The sequence below is a fragment of the Sinohyriopsis cumingii genome, chromosome 3, assembly GCF_028554795.1.
Source record: "Sinohyriopsis cumingii isolate HCF-2022 chromosome 3, ASM2855479v2, whole genome shotgun sequence".
Taxonomy (NCBI): Eukaryota; Metazoa; Mollusca; class Bivalvia; order Unionida; family Unionidae; genus Sinohyriopsis; species Sinohyriopsis cumingii.
The window spans coordinates 26571882-26591358 of NC_142963.1; the positions used below are offsets into that span (position 1 = coordinate 26571882).

Below are 19477 nucleotides of genomic sequence, written 5' to 3' on the forward strand. Positions count from 1 at the left end.
ACAACCACATGGCTATGCAGTGTTATTTACATGATAATTAAACATGCCTAGCCTTCGGATTATTCCAGTTGAAACTAGATTGAGTGCAAGAATCGACAGAAGAGGTCAAATCAGCGAGGCTGCCAGTAGGGAAATGAGGCTCTCTTAAGGGAAATGAAAAACTGTCACTGTGCTATTGAAGCCGTTGTTCGCACAGCAGATGTTATAAGGATAAGCGATCATATATGCATTACTTGATATTTGAACTCGCCAATAAAGATAATAGTGGGGTATATTGTAGAATAGATTTGCAAAAAAAATGTTAATTATATCCAAGTCAAAAGAGAACAAGTACTTAAAAGATAGTATATGTATATATATGAATTGAGTCAGTGACTTTCATATTTATGACAGAAAATGACTAGTTTTTATATTTTATGTTTGTATGACTATAATGAAACAATAAGACAAATTGACAAATGGTCTGCGGTCTTCACTATAGTGTGTACTGAGATGTCATTTTTGTTAGATAAGAAAACATCAGAGGTCTTCCAAACTAATTTTAAAATGCATGTGGTGTTTTGTTATGGTGATGGACTTGACAAGGAGTTGTTGTTGTTGTGGGGTTTAACGCCATTTTTCAGCACGATAGGCTATACATGGCGGCCAGTATTAATGGTGGAGGAAGAACCCGGAAAACCCCGGAAAGAACCACCGACCCACGAGAAGCTACTGGCAAGCTTTCTCACATGCCCATATTGGCTGAATCTTAGACTCGAACCGCCGCAGACAGAGGTGAGATGGCAGTGATCCGTAACGAAGAGCGCTTTAGACCACTCGGCCACTCGGGGCCCCGACTTGACAAGGAGAACTAATTAACAATAATATTTAAAGGTATGGTCTGTGAAGTTCTTTGTCCATTTGCAAATAAATACCAGTAGATATTGTAATGACAATAAAAGAGCTTATATACATGGGCACCAGAATGTTTTTTTCTTGTGGGGGTGGGGGGAGACAATCAGCCACGACAAGGAAAGTTAGTATATTAAGCAGTTTGTAACTAAAGCTAATATTTACTAAGCATTTTGAACAGAATCTTGTAACATATTTTCAGCTTCATTTGCATGATTAAACTTGTCGAGGGGAGGTCATGTGGCCCCCTTGACTTATGCTGCGGGCACCCATGCTTATGCATCAATCATTGTATTTTCTCACCAACAATTAATTATTAACTTTTGTAAAAACAAAATGGCAATACGCTATTGCAAACGTAAACCTTCTTAGAAGAAATATTATGCCTGATAATTTAATGCATTTTTTTCTCAAAAAATACAAAGTTGTATGATATGTATGAAAAATTATGATACGTTTAAATAATTATTATTTTGATAACTGGATTGTGTACGAAACAATACATGAAATACAGTACATATTGTATAAATGATGAACAAAACTACCATGAGGAGTGTAAACTGGATTTAAAACGTTAAACCCATTCCAATATAGGATGGAAGAAATTTTCCAATGCTTCGGAAATACAAACTCTTCCAACAATCAAGATCCACAGCCCTGTCACACTCAAAGTAGCTGCTAAACTTTGAGTGAACCATTCTTATCATCGTATTTGACTTATTTTTGATCAAAGTAAAAAGAAATGGTACTATGAATAAAACTGCATATGTCCAAGGTGTGTGAAATAGTCATATATACATTTATGTAAGCACTAGCAGGGGCATAGTTGATCAATGAGTCTCAGTGATTAGAATATTTGGTTAAGTAATGCAGTCTTGAACTACTGTGCATAAACCAATATTATCATATACTTGTCATAATCATGACTTCTAAGCTATAGACTCAAGAATCTGAATGTTTATTTCATCCTGTAAGTTTGTTTAATACTGTTTATTTAATACTGTGCAAAACCCATTTTTTCTTTGAGCCACAATGAGTCATTGCCAAAGATTGAACCTTCATGCCTGTGTCAAGTATAAACTCCTTGCAAATCTGGTCAGCATGGTTGAGGACACAGGTAAAAAAAGAAGTCAAATAGAACCAGTGCCTGGAAACAACCCTGTTTTACCCTCTTCAAGATCCAGAAGAAATCAGATGGGTTGCCATTTGAGAGGACCTATATTTTCATGTCATCATGGAAGAGACTAATGATCTTGACGAATTTGTACAAGCTGCTAAATGTTGCTAGTACAGACCAGAGGGCCTCTCTTTTTTGACTGTATTTAAGGCCTTCATGAGGTCAATGAAGATGGTATAATATGTACAGGTTTTTGCTCAATGCACTTTTCTTGGACCTGCTCAAGAATGAAGATCATGTCCACCATACTGCTTCCTGGAGGGAAATAGCATTGGCTCTCAGGTAGCAAATATGTCTAAACCTAAGTCATTTGTATTTCTTAAAAATATGATGTGACTTATTGGAATCTTTTGTGCAATGACCCTAGAAGTTTTTGTTAAGTTGGTATCATGTGACTGCTGGGCCTCTGAATTTCTATGACATGTAGGCTTTGAAATTTGGGTCATCATGTGACTAGCAATGCAAATGGAGAGAACTAGGTCAGATTATATCAGTACCCTAGTTTTGTCTCATCTGTCAATGAATTAAAAACGAATGTTAAACTCACAATTTCCAAAAAGAAACATCATCTAGCTATAGATTTTAAGTGGGTAGAGCTCAATGAAAGGTCATTTAATTTGCAAGGCCTGTTAGTAGGGGGCTACCCTATGCTGACACCATGTGGCTTTGGTGAATTCCATCTCCTCAACAGGAAATGCTCTCTGACCTCACACCTAAACATAAATGTCAAAATATCTCAAATGGGGTAGGAAATTCAGAGGAAACTCAGACTAATAGTCTTTGAAATACAGCTTTGCCTTATGAATCTAAGAAAATCTATCAATATTTTTACAGGTTTATTTCAAAATGTGAGTTGAAAAATCCGCATTTGTTTTAACCCTCTCGGGGAATAATGACTCTTGGAGATTTACATAATAAGCCTGGAACATGGACATCATCGAACCATTCTGACTTTCAAAAATTACATATGATAGCGTAAATCAATTCTGACTAGTGACGAATCAAACTATACTAGCTATTGGGACAATTAAAATTATAAAAACTTCAGGCCTGACAAGAAATATAATAGCACCTGGCAAACAGACTAATACTAATTTCAAGTTCTGATAATTCTTTTTCAAGTTTGTTCAGTAAAAAACTGTGGCACTGTAAACTGATATAATACCAAACTATATATGTGAGCTAGGCTAGAAAATGTTCTTATTTATCTTTATCTGCTTTTGCTGAAGTTAGCCTTAGAAAATGAGACTGAATATTTAAGAGTATAGTATTAAATGTGCAGAATTTGATTATGCTGTTTGATGGCTATACTCTGGCCTTTCACATCATCATCAGAGTGATTTTCATAAAAATGTAATTAGAGGCTATTTCTTGTGCAGTAAATTCAACTGGATCTACTGCAGACACTCATTTCACTGCAGATACTCACAGCTAAGTCTGCATAATAGAAGGCAGTTCAGTTCAATTTCAAAAGATGATGACGATGATGATGATAGGATGGATGTCGACAAGAAATTAACTGTTACTTCAATGTGTGAAAACTTGTCAGTCCCATCAGCACCTACTAACTGAACCCAGCTATTTTTCTGTCCTGTGTACATGTATGTCTTCAGGCCTTTAACCTTAAATTATTACCGCTTTTAAGTCTATTTCGTGGTACACAGCTTGATCCAGTGACTTTAAACTAACACTGTTTGAGCCATTATGGACATAATTTCAGTAACTGCAAATATCTGGATTAACTGCTAAATACACATGACAACATCTTAAAAAATATAATTGGATCAAAATATACCAAGTTAGTAACTAAATTGATAACAAAACAATAAGCTCTTGACATTTGGGAACAGTTTGCAGGGTGTGTCATGTGGACTGAAATAATGTACTATAAGAAATGAAGTTGTATTGGCATCAGCTGAAAATAAGCAACCAGTTTAACTCCAACTGAAATTATTTAAGTGATTATGTTTTTTCATCGTAATCACCATCACATTTGGTACTAATAAACCTGTCAGATGTCCAAACCAGCAATCAAAATTATATATGTTTGAGCTTTTGGGAAAATACAGCAGCATGTGTTTAGCATGGTCTGCGTAAAACAGTAGGTCTACTGTAAAGGCAAATAGGTGTCTATCTTAAACATCAGTTCTTGAGAAAATGTACATCTATATTTCGGTGCAGAATTACTATACAGACTTGAGGTTCTGTCATGTATAGCAATATGTATATTTCATTGTGTGGGAATATGTTGGTGCATGTGTGTGTGATTTAGATTTTTAATGTAGATTTAACAATTTTCCAGTCATAATGCTACGAGGTCTGCAGTGTGGCAGTTTAAAGTGATGTCTAGCACTGAGGCATCATGCTGCAGACATATAGCATGATGTCCCACCCAGTCACATTATCCTGACACCAGGCTGACCAGTCCTAACACTAACCTCTTAATGCTGAGCACCTAGTGAGGAAGCTGTTAGTACCATTTTTGTAAGTCTTTGGTGTGACTTTACCAGGGTTCGAACCCACGACCTCCTGCATCTGGAGCAGATGCTCTAACCATTAGGCCACCAGAGCAGTTATATGTTGGTGCTTTGATAAAATAAAAAATTTAAAAAAAGTCCGGTTTTCTTTTATTTTATTATTTTAATACCTGAATAAATAGTCCATCAAACTATACTAAATGTTACCTTAACAACTTCTTCCGTCTCACATGAATCTGCTAATACTTGTGATTTCCTTGCCATTTTGTTCCAAGCATAATCTCTTTCAGCCAGGGTCATTATTGTTTTTATATTTTGTGAAGAATCGAAATATTCTCATGGGATTCTTTTCAGCTCTTACAATAAATGTATATCCATGTGTTTAAGTGGGGGAGTCTTTCTATATATATGCAACTTAAAAACAGCATTCTGCACTTTCTGTCACCCAGCTAACAGGTAAATTCCACCTGATGTAGTGGCCATACACTATTATACAATTATATCGCTGTGACTTTCCAATCTGGGCAATAAAAATTAATCCATCCACTATGTGGTCAACCATGAAGACCACTATATCTTTTCTGTTATGGACATAATTGTGGATGGGTGAATTTCCACTGCAGAAACATAGATTTTGCAAAATCTGCACTGCATGTACTGTAAATGTAAGATCATACCAGCCTGAGAGCTTTCAGCTTAATAGGATTCCTGCTTAAAATGTTCAGAAAATATGAAGTCAAAGCATAAGGAAACTTGCAACAAAATCTTAAGGAAAAATTTAGAGCACTCTTTGCTGCATGAGAGATTATTAGACAATATAAAGATTACAGGAGCTGGAATTACCATGGCAAATTTTCTTGTGTACGGTCCCATCTCAAGGGTCAAGGACTGGGTTCCTTGAGTTCTCTGGGTACTTCTCACATCCTCTGAGCCCCGAGGATCAAAAACAAACAGCGCATCATACATTTTCTTATAATCCTCTGAAAGCTTGGCTTTGTCTCGCTTTGTCTTTTTCAGCATTTGCATAGCTTTGTCACACCAATCCTGTGATATAACATTAAGGTTTTAAACAAATTATTAGTGAAACATTTTTTTTGGTTCTACTTATACTACTGAATCCAAGAAATCACAAGAGAGGGAGGGAGGGAGTGGGAGAGAGAGAGAGAGAGAGAGAGAGAGAGAGAAATATCAACTTATTTCTTGAAGGCACCTGCCATTTACACATGATAGGGTTTGAGGTGCAAAATAATCTAGGCAGTGCGTGGAAACTGCAGCTGCCAGATACATTATCAATATTTGTGCATTGAAACAATACAAAATGCTTTATAATTCTTTTTCAAAGGGTTAAAATAAAATAAACACATGAAAAAGCTCATATTTTATAACCAGATTACAGTACTGACGTTCATGTATCAAATACTAGCAGCTTTGCTAATCTCCAGGAATAAAATAACACAGTAAGACAATGGGCAGTAATTATCATATGCAGCTAATTTTTCATGAGGTCTTTAAATTATTAATTCAGGGTTACAATGAAAACCAAGAAAATCTGTCACTCATGCAAGTTTCTGATACTACATTATATGAAAGTATATGCAGAAATTCAATATCCCCCCTTTTGTCACTATCTGTTGATGCTGATGTGTTAGTCTTGCTTTCTTTGTAGCGTTAGAAAAGATTTCTCTTGCTTTCCCTTTTATAACAATCTTTATTTTGTGGCTCAGTGTTCAATTTTTTTCTTTTCATTCTGAATCAAAATTCTCTGTATGAAGGTTTTTTTATCAACAATTCAAGATGCCAAGTTTAGCAAGAATGCTTCTATCTTTCCATTTCCAAAAGTTTTGCTTAAGTGAAGATTCAATGTACGAGTAAAAACTTCTGACCAATAACAATGCTTTTAACAACGATCATCACTTAAATAAAATGCAATGGGATGCTATAGACCATTATTTAAACCAGATGATAGATAGAAAAAATGGACCATATCAAGGAGATTGGAATCAGACCAGGAGAAAAAGTAAAAACCTGCTTTAAAATGGAGAAAAAGAAATCACATGCCGCAGCACTCTAAGGAAATCAAGGGCCATAACTCAAATATGTGCAGAATTTGCAAATCACTGAGCTCATCTTAGCAGTTGTCGATCTAAGTTTCACAGCAAAACTGGTTGCAATCTAATAATAAATCTGAGCATTGACAGGGTGGACAGACCGACGGATAAACAAATGAAGCCCCCATTAGCAGTATGGACAAGATGGTCAGGGCCTGCATATAAAGACATAATTCAAATGGAAAACGTGGACATAAATATTAATTTCTGATGATGATGCTGTAAAATTGTCCCAACTTTATTGCAATATCTTCCTTTTACCACCAACACAGACACAACAAATAAACTGTTGATATCTTTAAACTCTGTTGAGAACCATTATATGTGTCAATAGTATGCAATTTCCTTCCACTTGACTTTGACCAGATAAAGTAAAACCTCTATTTAAAATTTTTAAAGAAACTGGAGCAATATTTATTTTCATTATGATGTGAATGTACATACCTTGAATATCATGTCTGGTTGACCAAACTGCTCCAAGGCACGCACAAACTTTGCCACTAGTGGCACCTTTTCATCGTCCAATATGGATGACAGCCTGGACAAAAAATAAAGTAAATCATAATATTTTACTGCCATGAAATTATAAAACTTTAGAAAATTCAGTCTATTCAAAACATAAAATTTTCTTTATTTATTTATGGGGAATTTTCATGTGGGTTGATTATAATGCAGATATGTAAAATATCATTTTGCTGTTTACTTGACTTTGTGTTACAGGAGGGAATTTTCATGCTCATGTCATTCTATGCCTTACTGCAAACATTTCATGAACTTGTGTTTGGGCTAACACACTATGTAGTCTAGGTGTCTATAAGATACCGTCTCTGTAGGGTTTAGATTTCTGTCAGATACTGTCATCACTGAGTCTAGATTTCTGTCAGATACTGTCATCACTAAGTCTAGAGTTCAGTCAGATACTGTCTTCACAGAATCTAGGTTTCTGTCAGATGCTGTCTTTGTAAAGTCTAGGTGTCTATCAGTTACTGCTTGTGCCGAGTCTGGGTCTCTGTCAGATACTACCTGTGTAGAGTCTAGGTGTATATCAGATACTGCCTGTGTAGAATCTAGGTGTCTATCTGATACTGCCTGTGTAGAGTCTAGGTTTCTGCCAGATAATGTCTGTGTAGAGTCTAGGTGTCTCTGTAGGGTCTATATTTCTGTCCGATACTGTCTTCACTGAGTCTAGGTTTCTGTCACTAGCTGTCTGTGTAAGTGTCTATCAGTTACTGCCCATGTTGTTTCTAGGCCTCTGTCAGATACTGCCTGTGTAGAGTCTTGGATCTGATCAGATACTGCCTGTGTAGAGTCTAGGTGTCTATCTGATACTGCCTGTGTAGAGTCTAGATGTCTATCTGATACTGCCTGTGCAGAGTCTAGATGTCTATATGATAATGCCTGTGTAGAATCTAGGTGTCTATCCAATACTGCCTGTGTAGAGTTTAGGTGTCTATCAGATAACGCCTGTGTAGAGTCTAGGTGTCTGATACTCCCTGTGTAAAGTCTAGATGTCTATCTGATACTGCCTGTGTAGAGTCTAGGTGTGTATCCGATACTGCCTGTGTAGGGTCTAGGTGTCCATCTGATCTGGGTCTGTGCATAGTGTTTGGTGTAATCAGTAGAACAAACAACACAGAGTCTAATTTGTGGATGCATTACGCTATGGCAGATCAGGATCTTTGTTGCTTGCAGTTTGACTACTTATAAGCAAGTATATATAGTAATATCGATCAACATCATAAGAAAGATAACCATATAAAAACTTCTTTTGTCATGCTAGCTTACTCATGCCTTATAGAAATCTGATCCACCCACTTTAAGACAAGTTTTTCATGACATTTACATTATTTTCATGACAAACATTTTTTTTCTCTCAAGGATTTCCATGATCGTCTGAACTGTGCAATTAAATGAATAAACTCACTGCTCCACAAAAGCTTTATTCTTCTTGTCCTGAGGAGTATTTTTAAAGCAATATCCTTCTCTGCTCAGCTTAAAGGGGTAGATCACAGCCTGTATAAAATAAAACATCCATTGTTATATGGACTGAAATGATAATTATTCAAACTTTATCCAATTATTATCTTTTGCATATAATGTTTTTGTTTGTAAGGTACAAATAGACTGAAGATAGTAACTTCAAACATGTGCTGAATAATAAGTGAATTGAAAAGACAGGAAAAGATAAGGGCCAACTTTGCTCTCCCCCTAGCAATAAATTATGGTGTTTGAAAGAGTATTGGTTATGATTACACTACAATCATTCTACGTCCACTGCAGCATATAAATAACATGATCAAACTGTAAAATGAATAGTTACATTTGTCCCTAAATAGGTTACTTCATCCAAAAATGCTGCGGGTGGGATGGGTAAAGTTATTTTAATAATATAATATAATACTTACATACTTTATTGCTCTAAGTTTTCCAGGTGCTAGTCCCCAGTCCAAGGGAAATATTCTCTCCAATTAGTAATTGGAGGTATTGAATAAAAAGCAACATGATGCCAGTCTGATTCCTTAGCTATTTCCATTTCATTTGGAATATAATCTTTCTTTGATTTAGACCAAGCCTGAATGATATTGGGGTGGGGAGGGAGGAGTGAATTAGGTTATAATAGCAGGTAAGTATTGCATAATTAATAATTAGTTTTACCTCCTCCTAAAATACCGCTTTTTAAAATACCTAACCAGCTGTTACTGCATTGATAAATTTACCAGCCCCATGGGAGACTTGTGACTAAGAATAGGTTGCCAAAGTGAACTTAACATTAGCTGTAGAAGGGTACTCTACTGCAGACTGGCTCATCAATGTGTTTGGCTGTCACAACTGGTCCTAATGAATAAATACTTTCATTCTGGTGCCACATAGATTGAACTTTGATTATCAGGAAAGAAAGATTTCTACAAATGACAGATTGGTATGCACTTTTTATAGAATAATCCAGCCTGAGATGGTATCAGAGGTATCTTTTGAGATGGAGAAAGTGATGGTTATGGTCTTTAGTTTCACCTATTTTTCTATCCAGTAATGGTTTTGTTCTTCCATACCATTGAATCTAAGCAACACTGACTGAATATTATCAATGATTGGCTGTAGATCTTTCTTGTTGATGCCAGATTTTATATTAGATCTTGGCAATATTGATAGCATTCCATATTCAATATAATCTGGTTGAGTTGATTCCATATCTTTCTTGGACTTATTTGGTAGAAACAAAAACATGCAGATTTTGAATTTCTGTACTAATTTGAGCTGAAGATGTGCTTGTCTTCTTGACATTTTCTACATTTTGTTTCAACATTTCAAAAGGAAATTAATCCATTTGAGAAGTAGAGTTTACAGTGGATGTTAAGCCAAATAAAATTTGCGTGTTTCATACTACACTGGTTTGAAAATTAAGGTAGGCTGTTGTTCTTGTTGTGGGATTTAATGCCATTTTTCAGCACACGATAGGCTATGCACGGCAGCCAGTATTAATGGTGGAGGAAGAACCTGGGAAAACCCCGGGAAGAACCACTGACCCACGAGAAGCTACTGGCAAGCTTTCTCACATACTCACATTGGCCAAATCCTAGACTTGAACCGATGCAGACAGAGGTGAGATGGCAGTGATCCGTAACGGAGAGCGCTTTAAACCACTCTGCCACTGATGGCCCCAATTAAGGTAGGGAGGTATTTATTTTAACAAGCTATATATATATATATATATATATATATATATATATATATATATATATATATATATATATATATATATATATATATATATATATATATATATGTATCTATTTTATAATGATTAGTATATAAAATGTACTAAGCACTTAAAGAACTGGGTTAAACTGGCTCAGTTAGATCAGGTTTCATATAGAATTATGAATGATATATTCAAAGACTTTTCCCAAACTTTCAAAGACCACAAACAAATTTCCAAGACCTATTTTTGCTAACATTTTGTATAAAAGTTATGTTATATGAGAAATTAATGAATGCAAAATATTACAATATTGTTTAATGATGAAATGAAACTGAACGGTCAAACTCTACTACATCCAAATCTAACAACCTTCAACAATTCTATTTGAGATTATGGAAAGAAACTAAAATGTTTGGCTTTATTTCAATTTTCAAGACCTCAGGGTAATCTGCTCACGAGTAAAATAGTTTCTTTGTGACTTCAGCTCTCAGATGTTCTTCCCTTTGATTATTTTTTGACATCAGTAACTTTGAAGGTCCCTCACTGTTCTTCTAATAATACTGTCACCATGAAGTATAACTGCTTGACAGGCAGACCTTGTCCAGACTCACGTCAGAGTGTAACATGCATACACATATCCAACAAAGTGGCTTTCTTCACTGATACAACTGTCATATTTTCCAGGGGTATATTTATATCTTGATTTTTTTTCCCACTGCCACATTCACCTAGAAATATATCAATCAGGTCTTTGCTTTGTACCATCAACACTTTGTGAGGAGTCCCATGACCCAAGTATAAAGCATCAGGTTTTTAAAAAAGAATATGTTGCTCTGAAACAGTGAATGAAAACAGCCTTGCTTCTGGAAAAATTCATTAATATACACAAACTATTTCATCCAGCAGGCGACAGCAGACTTTTGTATTCACAGAAAATAATGTGAAAGCATCAACATTGGCTCTCATAAGGTCCACTGGCCATTAGTAAATGGGAGCTACCATTCTGACCACACAAATGCTTAAATAATCTATTTTTACAGAAGGAAATGCCATTGTACACTTTAGTTCCAACCATTCTAAAGTGCAATTTTGAGCTTTTTTTCCCCATGATTTTCTGACCAGTATATGATACAGAAAAAACAAATTCACTGTAAAATTTAAAATTATGCCCTTTAAATAAGATCTGGTTCTAGTATACAACTGTATTCTACCACATGAAAAACCTCTACTAAAAATTAATGAAGTTCCAAAGTTTGACAAAGACATCAAAATTTGCAAAATAATGCTGTAGTTGGTCATCTCTCACTTGATTATATAAGTATCTTTATCTCTCACATTTATTATGCAAAATCTTTACTGTCACAATATTGATTAAAGTATGTGGAAAAAGCTGTGTATCAGCATTATCCTTGATGTAGGTTTATGTAAATTTAAATGCCTGCATAAGTATATTTTTCATAAACAAGGGTATAGCTTACCTGTGGATAGGTTCTGGCTATATTGAATAGTATCTGCTGAACAGCAGGGGCCTCAATCTTGTCAAGCAGAGCCATCATTTGACTGATCCAGAGTATATACATCCAGCAAGGGATCTCACCACTCTGAAATATAGTAACACAGTCTGCCGACTACTCCAGAATTTTATTTAGGGTATATACCCTATACATAACATCAAATAAACTGGGGGCAGACAGAGCATTATACTATTATTATCACAAAATAGTCATAAAGATTTTATATCCAGCAAATAAAAAATAAACAGGGATTTAAAGATTTTTTTTTTAAAGAAGTACATTTATAAAATCTGTGTTTTATGTAGAACATGGACAAGTTTGCCACTTCTTGTGTCTGTAGTAATATCACATAATCTTAACCTACCAAAGGGTGACATTTAAATATTCTTTAAAGAGTGAGATTCCCTGTGTTAAAAGAATACAACCTGATGCAAGCCTTCTAGAAACAATCTTTAAACAATTTTGATAATTTTTATCACACATGATGAGAGGTGATTATCAATCCAGACATAATTTAAATTATTTACTGAGTACAATATATACCTTTGCTATGAAGGTTCCCATGGTATCTGGGTATGTTTCCACCAGCTGCAGTAACCTTGGAAACCTTTGTCTGGCTTCCATTGAGTTCAGTTTCATGGCTTTCAGCAGGCAGACAATAACGGTATCGGGAAAACTCTTCAAGATACCATTCTCAACAACAAGTTCATCTGAATCATATATCAATAGTGTACATCAGCAAACTTTCACAAAATAAAACTGCCACAGCTTTACTGAGACAAGTTAAATTTAAAAACTGTATCCATGTTAAAAACAATATAATTGTACAAGACATAAGCAATGATGAGATTGAAAAAATTCAAGTCAACGACAAGCTGAATTTATTTTACTGGGCTGCTAAGAATTCAATGACACAAATACATGATTCACAGTGGCTGGTAATCAGAAACCTCTAACAAGATTACAAGGAACTTGTGTAAATATTGCCATATTAAATACACAGAGGGTTCACATGTATAAATGTTTATGTGAAAATGAAGCAATTACTGAAATATGTGTTGTACATCACACTTGACAGTTCAGCAGTCAGCACACCATTATTTTAACATTCAATTTTTTTCCACCTACATTTCTACATACACTGACCAATCATTTTCTTACTGGTATACTGGTATTTTATGTTGCTTTCTTTAAGAAGAATATGCAAAAGTTATGGGACATGTTATTACACATTATTACTCTGAACCAATCTCAAATTCTAGCCTCTGGTGAAAAGTCATTACCTACCTTAATATAGTCACAGATGAAAATTTTTTACTTAAAATGGATTTGATAGTTTAGAAGAATAAAATTCTAACTTTGAAATGTCACCATTGCTTTTTTAACTATGTCACGGCACTCTAACTGGTTCTTCCTTTTATCAGACTGGTCCCATCAAATAAAGCTGAGAACTCAAAGATTACAGCTAATAACCAGTGAACTGATATAACACTGATGACCTCTAGTGCATTGGATTTCTGTCTGCTCAAACGATCAAACTGGTAATGAATCAGCCATTTTTTCCACAGCAACATATTTGGAATGCCACCTATTTAAGCTAGGTAAGAATCTGACTTTGTTTCAATTACTCTACCAGAAGACAGAATCAAGCATATATGTCGGGGTGGGATGGGTGTGTTTTCAACATTTTTCAGAAACAAGAACAACATGGAAATTCTAAGTGCAGTGAAGCTTGTATAAAATGAATTGCATGAGGAAAGTGAAACATGTTTAGGAAACAGAAATGTAATGGTTAAGAACTCCATTAAATCATAGTTGATTACACCATGTGACTAACTTTTGAGTCCATATATGCACCTAGAACGTATTTGAATATATTTTTTATTTTTCAATTATTCAGGTTAATCCATGTATGAAATCCCACAAGCTTCTAAATATTTATTTTTACTATGCTAAAATTATGACCAAATTAATCTCAGAATAAATCACAAACTATAAATAAGCATACAAATGATGTTTCTGAAGCTTGGAAACAACATTGGAACACTGGAAAAATATAATTATGCATAATATACATACTGCTGTTCAGTAATGTGAAAACTTTAATTTGCAAATATTCTCACTTAACTGACATGGAACTTGTCCAACAAAGAGATGTTACTTTCATATTCACATGCAAATAAACTTACCATCCTCCTTCATGCGGAGGAAAACATCACAATATTTGGCAACAGCTAGGTATGCATCCTCTAGTCCACACTGCAATGCCAATGATTTGTCATGGGAATCTGATGGTGTGTGGTCATCACCAGTTATAGAGATCTTGATTCTCTCATAGCCCTCCTTGATTAGGTTCTGTACAAGCTGTCAAGAAATTTAGGAAAAAAATACACGTGAAAAAAACCCAAACATTTCTCCAGTGCTGCTGCTGCAAAAAAAACAAGTAAAAAAAAAAGAACAAGTAAATCCAAGACGGCTAGATACTGCTCATCATGGTGGTTGACACATATCAGCCTAAGATTGCATATTCACATGTGTATTGAAACTGTAGAGGGGAAAGAAAAGCTTACAGCACATAGCTGTTACACTGTCCATTAATGTTGGTGTCATTTTAGTTCACATACATCTCTCTCTGGAAAACTCATGAGTGATGGGGTCCATAAATATCAACCACTGCAGAGGTGAGGGAGACCAAAAATTTGGGTTAACATTTGGGGGAAAGGGGAAGTGGTATGTCAGTTACTGAACATTAATACAAGAGAATTATAATTAGTGTCCTACTCAAATATGCATAGAATGTATTGTAATATTTATTAACAATAAATCTGTAGAAATCAGTTAAAATCAATAAACAGACCAAAAAACTTTTAATATACTGTATGCATAAATTTCATGGATCAATAAAGTTGGAGTTACTTCCCTTAACAAGATCAGAACACCTGTATTTATCATCAGCAAACTCTATCTAACTCGAGCTTCATAGCTAAAATTACACTCGTAAACCAATGCACTCAAAGCCATCAATACTTTTACATTGGTTAAAGTTCCAAGACAGTGATTTCAAATTGTCATTGTACAGTTGGCACAGTGATTGCATGGTCCCAGAATATTACATCTGGATTGAAAGAGAAAAAAAGCAACCCAAAGGAATGAGAAAGGATAAGAAGTTATGTCTTTTATTAGAGTCTGAGAGCTATTTTTGAATTTATCATGGCTAATTCTGAAAAACAATCCATAGATAAGCCGAAAGCAAATTTTTTTGGAGTCATCTACTTTTATGATGTTAAGTCTTGGGATGCCCTTAATTATTTTTAACATTTTTTTCAGGACCAATAAAAGTTAGGACACAAAATTTATTAAAATTTTTTAAATACTAGTCTTTGGATACTGTATACATTTTTTCTACTGATCGCACGGCAAAGTTTATCTATCATAATGCTTTTTAAAACAAAAAAAAATACTTTGTTATTGTTAAGGGACTATCATTATGCATTATTAGATGGAAATGTTGCAAATTAAAATAATTTGTTTGAAAAATCAATAAATATATTTCATTTTCATCAGTGACAGTCAATTTAATCTTTTCACATTTGAAGACAACAATGCATACAACATGTCCATTGAAAGATAATTAAAAATAATTTGACATTTCTTTCTAACAACGTTGTCATCATCAGCCATTTCCCAGCATTTCATTTGATCAATTTTTTGTCAGATATTGTGTTATTTATTAAGTAAATATTTTGTCAATGAAAATTTTACAAAATACATGCATTCTTTTCAACTTTCTTGACGTCAATTCCAAATTTCAGCACACAATGATAAAACTACTTAGCTTTTGTTCATCAATTCTGCTAATAATTTGTTTTCAATTAAGCAAGTAGAAACCAAATTTGTTAATTTTTTCTACAAGAAATATTTGGATCCACACCTGCCTCTATGTTACAAGTATGTTTGCAAGTTATCAGAGTGTGCTAAAATGAGGAAGCAATGTATACAGGATCACTTTTTCGGCATAAAAGGGACAAGTCTTTAATACAACCAGCATTGTCTCCTGGGTCTCTCCTTGACCACATGGGGACTAGGCACCAATATATAACTTAAAAACTGTCTGTAGCCTCACCCTTGACAAGAACATTTAACACATTAACCCCTGAAGCTTTTTGTCATTTTCGCCTGAAAATCGAGTATTAAACACATTTTGAAAGCTATTTCTGAACTGACTCGAAAACACCAAATCCCCGGTAATCTTTCAATAACATATTGCCTAGTCATGTTAGAAACATCGTTTTTCATTGGCTATTTGACTCGCGCAAAAGCAGAAGGGTAAAAGTTGGAGTTCTTTTATTTTTTCTAATATTTTTTTTGCTAAACGGAGCCATTATTGTTGTATGGAGGCTACTCTTTATTCCAAATGCCCATCTTATCCTACTTTTTGCAAAGGCTCATCTGTCTGTTTGCAGTTCATGCCGGTTTGCCTTAGATCTGAGACCAAAAAGTCTAAAATCCAAACACAAAATCGGATTCCAACCATGGGTGAATTTTGGGTAAAAAAAAGTCGGGTCCAAAAAATGAGTTTTTTTCTTCTGTATTTTGTAGTGAAACTAGATATTCCAGATTATCTGGTATCATTGTAGAGCTACATCTGTCTACCTTTCTATAATACCATCCACTTTAGTGTATCATGCATGACCATGACATTACAGAGCTCGGCAGTAGGCTACTACCTCCTGCCCCGTTAAGTTGTCGCTAGGGGTTGTGTTAACAGACTGAAATATTCATTCCATGTGTAAAGAAAATCCATGAAAGGGTTTGGGAATTATAACCAAATAACAAAATCTGATATGCATATTTTCTGTGATTGTGACTTTGACTCCAAAGTCATATGGGTAAGTGAGCATATCATAAAATGAAAATTCTTAGAGCTATTCCATTTAAAATACAAGGTACCCAGGAAAAGTCACAAGCAATCTGAGTATAATTGAATTACCTACTGCTGTTATGTACTGTGACACTGATATAACAGACTGAAATAAACTAGTAAAACCCTAACACTACTAAGGAATCATTATGCTTATATATAAAAAATCAAATTTTACCTTGTCTTTTTGCAGCGACTGAAATTTACCATAATCCAAAAGCTTTTTGCCTGCCTTGGTGTTCTTGAGTATACTTAGATCACTGGGAGATTTGTGAAGACCAAGTGCCAGCAACTCATATGCTGCTCCACTTAACATATGATGTCTGCGAGCAATGCTTGGGTGTGCAGACAAGACCTCATTCATCTTCAATTTATCTGCAAGGATTAATCAAGACTAATATAATGGATGTCCCAATACAACACACCTTTGAATCCCCAATACAACACACCTTTGAATCCGCAATACAACACACCTTTGAATCCCCAATACAATACTCCTTTGAATCCCCAATACAACACAACTTTGAATCCCCAATACAACACACCTTTGAATCCCCAATACAACACACCTTTGAATCCCCAATACAATAGTCCTTTGAATCCCCAATACAATACACCTTTGAATCCCCAATACAATACTCCTTTGAATCCCCAATACAATACTCCTTTGAATCCCCAATACAACACACCTTTGAATCCCCAATACAATACTCCTTTGAATCCCCAATACAATACTCCTTAGAATCCCCAATACAACACACCTTTGAATCCCCAATACAACACACCTTTGAATCCCCAATACAATACTCCTTTGAATCCCCAATACAACACACCTTTGAATCCCCAATACAACACAACTTTGAATCCCCAATACAACACACCTTTGAATCCCCAATACAATACTCCTTTGAATCCCCAATACAACACACCTTTGAATCCCCAATACAACACAACTTTGAATCCCCAATACAATATTCCTTTGAATCCCCAATACAATATTCCTTTGAATCCCCAATACAACACACCTTTGAATCCCCAATACAACACACCTTTGAATCCCCAATACAACACACCTTTGAATCCCCAATACAATACACCTTTGAATCCCCAATACAACACACCTTTGAATCCCCAATACAACACACCTTTGAATCCCCAATACAACACACCTTTGAATCCCCAATACAATACTCCTTTGAATCCCGAATACAACACACCTTTGAATCCCCAATACAACACAACAACACACCTTTGAATCCCCAATACAACACACCTTTGAATCCCCAATACAATACACCTTTGAATCCCCAATACAACACACCTTTGAATCCCCAATACAACACACCTTTGAATCCCCAATACAACACTCCTTTGAATCCCCAATACAACACACCTTTGAATCCCCAATACAATACTCCTTTGAATCCCCAATACAATACTCCTTTGAATCCCCAATACAATACTCCTTTGAATCCCCAATACAACACACCTTTGAATCCCCAATACAATACTCCTTTGAATCACCAATACAATACTCCTTTGAATCCCCAATACAACACACCTTTGAATCCCCAATACAATACACCTTTGAATCCCCAATACAATACTCCTTTGAATCCCCAATACAACACACCTTTGAATCCCCAATACAACACAACTTTGAATCCCCAATACAACACACCTTTGAATCCCAATACAATACTCCTTTGAATCCCCAATACAACACACCTTTGAATCCCCAATACAACACACCTTTGAATCCCCAATACAATACACCTTTGAATCCCCAATACAACACACCTTTGAATCCCCAATACAATACACCTTTGAATCCCCAAGAGTCAGAATCACATTGAGGATGAGCCTGGAAAAAAAAATGGACCATGTACTTTGAAAAATATAGGTTACAAAGGACATCTTATATGTGTGCTGAACCAAGCACCTTGAAGAATATAGGTTACAAAGGACATGTTATGTGTGTGCTGAACCAAGCACCTTGAAAAATGTAGGTTACAAAGGACATCTGCTTTGTGTACTGGCTATACCATATGAAGTAACAAATAAATGAAAAATCAGGGTGTATAATCATTTGTTCTAATTATAACAAATTGCAAAAACTCAGATCTGTACAGTTTGCACTTAATGGAACTTGCAAGTGAATACATACAGTAATAGCAAGATTACTGATGACTGGTGAAAGATGTCATAGATCACATGTTTGAACTTAACTATGCTTAGGGCAAGCTAGAAATATTAAACTGGGGGTATGATACAAGATAACTGTTTAGTGGGTAAGAAAACAACAAAAAAGGCTGATGAAAGAGAAATATGGACACAAAAATAGGGAATGATGAATGGCAAGCAAATTGAATAAAGATTTTGAAAAACTTAATTTTTATCCAGTGATACCTGCCTAGTTGGTCTAATGTGGTAAGGACACTGTTAAGATTGTCTTCACTCCAGGGGACCCCAGCCATGTGGACTTTCTTGTGATGTGTGCTGGCATACAGATGAGTCCAGGTACATAACAAAGTCCCATCACCAGCATGCTTACAGGACTAAAAAATAATTAAGCTTGCAGTAAAGAGCAGTTAAATTCACATCAGGCAAATTGAAATGCAGTGAAATTAAATGCAGGCTAATTAGACTGGTTCTTAAGTGACAACATATATTAAAAATCTCATCCCAT

General features: G+C 35.2%; 1 protein-coding gene across 1 annotated transcript in view; it reads right to left on the reverse strand.

Annotated features, from left to right (window-relative positions):
• Positions 1–19477, reverse strand: part of LOC149802584 (DNA-dependent protein kinase catalytic subunit-like) — a 407613-nt gene that overhangs the window by 54151 nt on the left and 333985 nt on the right. Inside the window, exons 76-83 of the mRNA XM_089951857.1 lie at positions 19202–19346; positions 16967–17163; positions 14057–14231; positions 12411–12577; positions 11832–11954; positions 8578–8666; positions 7098–7191; positions 5389–5589 (exon numbers count right to left, since the gene is read on the reverse strand). Coding sequence (XP_089807983.1) covers positions 5389–5589; positions 7098–7191; positions 8578–8666; positions 11832–11954; positions 12411–12577; positions 14057–14231; positions 16967–17163; positions 19202–19346 — 1191 coding nt within the window. The remainder of the gene's footprint in view (positions 1–5388; positions 5590–7097; positions 7192–8577; positions 8667–11831; positions 11955–12410; positions 12578–14056; positions 14232–16966; positions 17164–19201; positions 19347–19477) is intronic.